The sequence below is a fragment of the Rhagoletis zephyria genome, unplaced genomic scaffold (genome assembly GCF_001687245.7).
Source record: "Rhagoletis zephyria isolate East Lansing unplaced genomic scaffold, Rhagoletis_zephyria_1.1 Rzeph_scaffold_56879, whole genome shotgun sequence".
Taxonomy (NCBI): Eukaryota; Metazoa; Arthropoda; class Insecta; order Diptera; family Tephritidae; genus Rhagoletis; species Rhagoletis zephyria.
In genome coordinates, this window is record NW_016213931.1 from 1 (window position 1) to 1,752 (window position 1,752).

The 1,752-nt window shown below is 36.7% G+C and overlaps 1 protein-coding gene across 1 annotated transcript; it reads right to left on the reverse strand.

The window, feature by feature from the left end:
* Positions 1-199: 199 nt before the first annotated feature.
* LOC108356303 (N-acetylglucosamine-1-phosphotransferase subunits alpha/beta-like) lies at positions 200-1,746 on the reverse strand. Its single transcript, XM_017607421.1, has 4 exons — positions 1,244-1,746; positions 919-1,109; positions 764-835; positions 200-709 (listed from the first exon to the last, which is right to left on the reverse strand). Exons 1-4 carry the CDS (start codon positions 1,676-1,678, stop codon positions 484-486), a joined length of 924 nt encoding a protein of 307 aa, XP_017462910.1. The 5' UTR covers positions 1,679-1,746; the 3' UTR covers positions 200-483.
* Between the last annotated feature and the right edge of the window lie 6 nt (positions 1,747-1,752).

Genomic DNA, 1,752 nt, shown 5'->3' on the forward strand with positions numbered 1-1,752 from the left:
TTTTGCAGAATGACGATACGCGGTTTTGTACTTTAAACGACGTTATGTAATTGTATTTCAGTAAATGGTCAAGCCTTGTTTGTTGCTGGCATCCCAATAGATTCGTTACTTATGAAACTTTACGGGCGTTGCCTTCCCCATTTTTAACCGTGCCCCCGCTGCAGAACAAATGAAAGGCGTTTGACTTTTTCGGGATTTTTTAGCCGAAGCTAGAAAATAAGATGTAAGATAAAAGCTTCAGTAATGTATTTCAAGTCTCTCATCTAATATCATTGCTTTGTTTCAAGTTTGATTCAAGATTCATTAATACCTAGATATGTACATATGTACATATTATAAATATATTTAGTTTATATATAGTTTGACTTTTGTGTTTATCATACACTAGGTATGTATGCGCATTCCAGATCTCAGTGATTGTAATAAGTAAGTTATTACAAAATGCCATTAAGTACATTTTCCTCTTATTTAAAAAATATCACATTACAGGTTTTGCACATAGCGACGTACAATTTTTGCCTTGTGTATGCAAACAAATCGAATAATAAATATAATAAGAACACCGCTCGCTAAATATCCGACAACTAGGGCAGCACGTTTACGTCTCCGCCAGCGTTGGTAATCGTGCCACGTAGTGTAACGATTTCGATATTCATATTGTAATTCAAAGTTACTTCTTCGAGGAAACAGGGAAAGGTAGAAGTCCTCCNACCCGCTACACTAATTTCTTCCAAACTTGGCACAGTTTTTGGCCTTGGTAATAAATAAATGCCGTATTAATTCATTATCTTCAGCGTGCTTAGGCTCTAAATTGTCATTAATGCAGTTAAATTTTCTGAAATATATGATGTTTATTTATATGCATAGAATATACATATGTATATATGTGCAAAGTTTCAGTTAATTTTGGTAGTTTACCTTGGATTGCGCCGAATTTTATCGAATCCATCAACAACTTCTGAGATATTGGAAGTTAGCATCATAAAATTATTATGGATTGCACGTTTTGGATTTATGTTATATTTGTATTTAGGGCGTCTAGCAAAATTTGATTCCAGCGCCTCGGCTAACAAATGACAGTGTTCGACCAACTCACGAGATATGGTCGGCTGGAGGGAAAAACGGGTGCATAAGTAACTTACAAATATGAAAGTATGGATGCTNGATATGGTCGGCTGGAGGAAAAAACGGGTGCATAAGTAACTTACAAATATTAAAGTATGGATGCCGCACTTATACTAACCACATTGGAATCTTCGTAACGTTCATAAACGAGAGTTGTATACTCTTCAGTACTTTTGTGTGAAACATCCAAGTCACGCGAACAGTTGCCAACTACTTCTTCGAAGAAGCGAACCGCTGACCAATCCAATGGTAGAGGATACATGCGTGCCAAAAATGTTCGTACTTCCCGATCAGACCATGTATGCGAGCCGTCAGTGTCAAATTCGTCAAATATTTGTCCCACGGTAAACGTTATGGTTTCACTCATCAGAAATGAGTAATAAGCGAAAGCAAACTGTAAGTCTTCCATTGATCGAAAACGATTAGTAATAGTAACGTCTATCTCCTTAGCAAATTTTTTCTGCATTTCATTTATTATATTCTGATCAAGCAAGAATCCCACGTGCGCCATTACATTGCGCGCTTTAAAGCCATAGTGTCGGTTCAGCAGCATATTGGTGTTTATGAGAGAGTGTGAGTAGATGTCCTTGCTAGTTTCGTTTTTTGACGGTTTAACAAATTCATCTG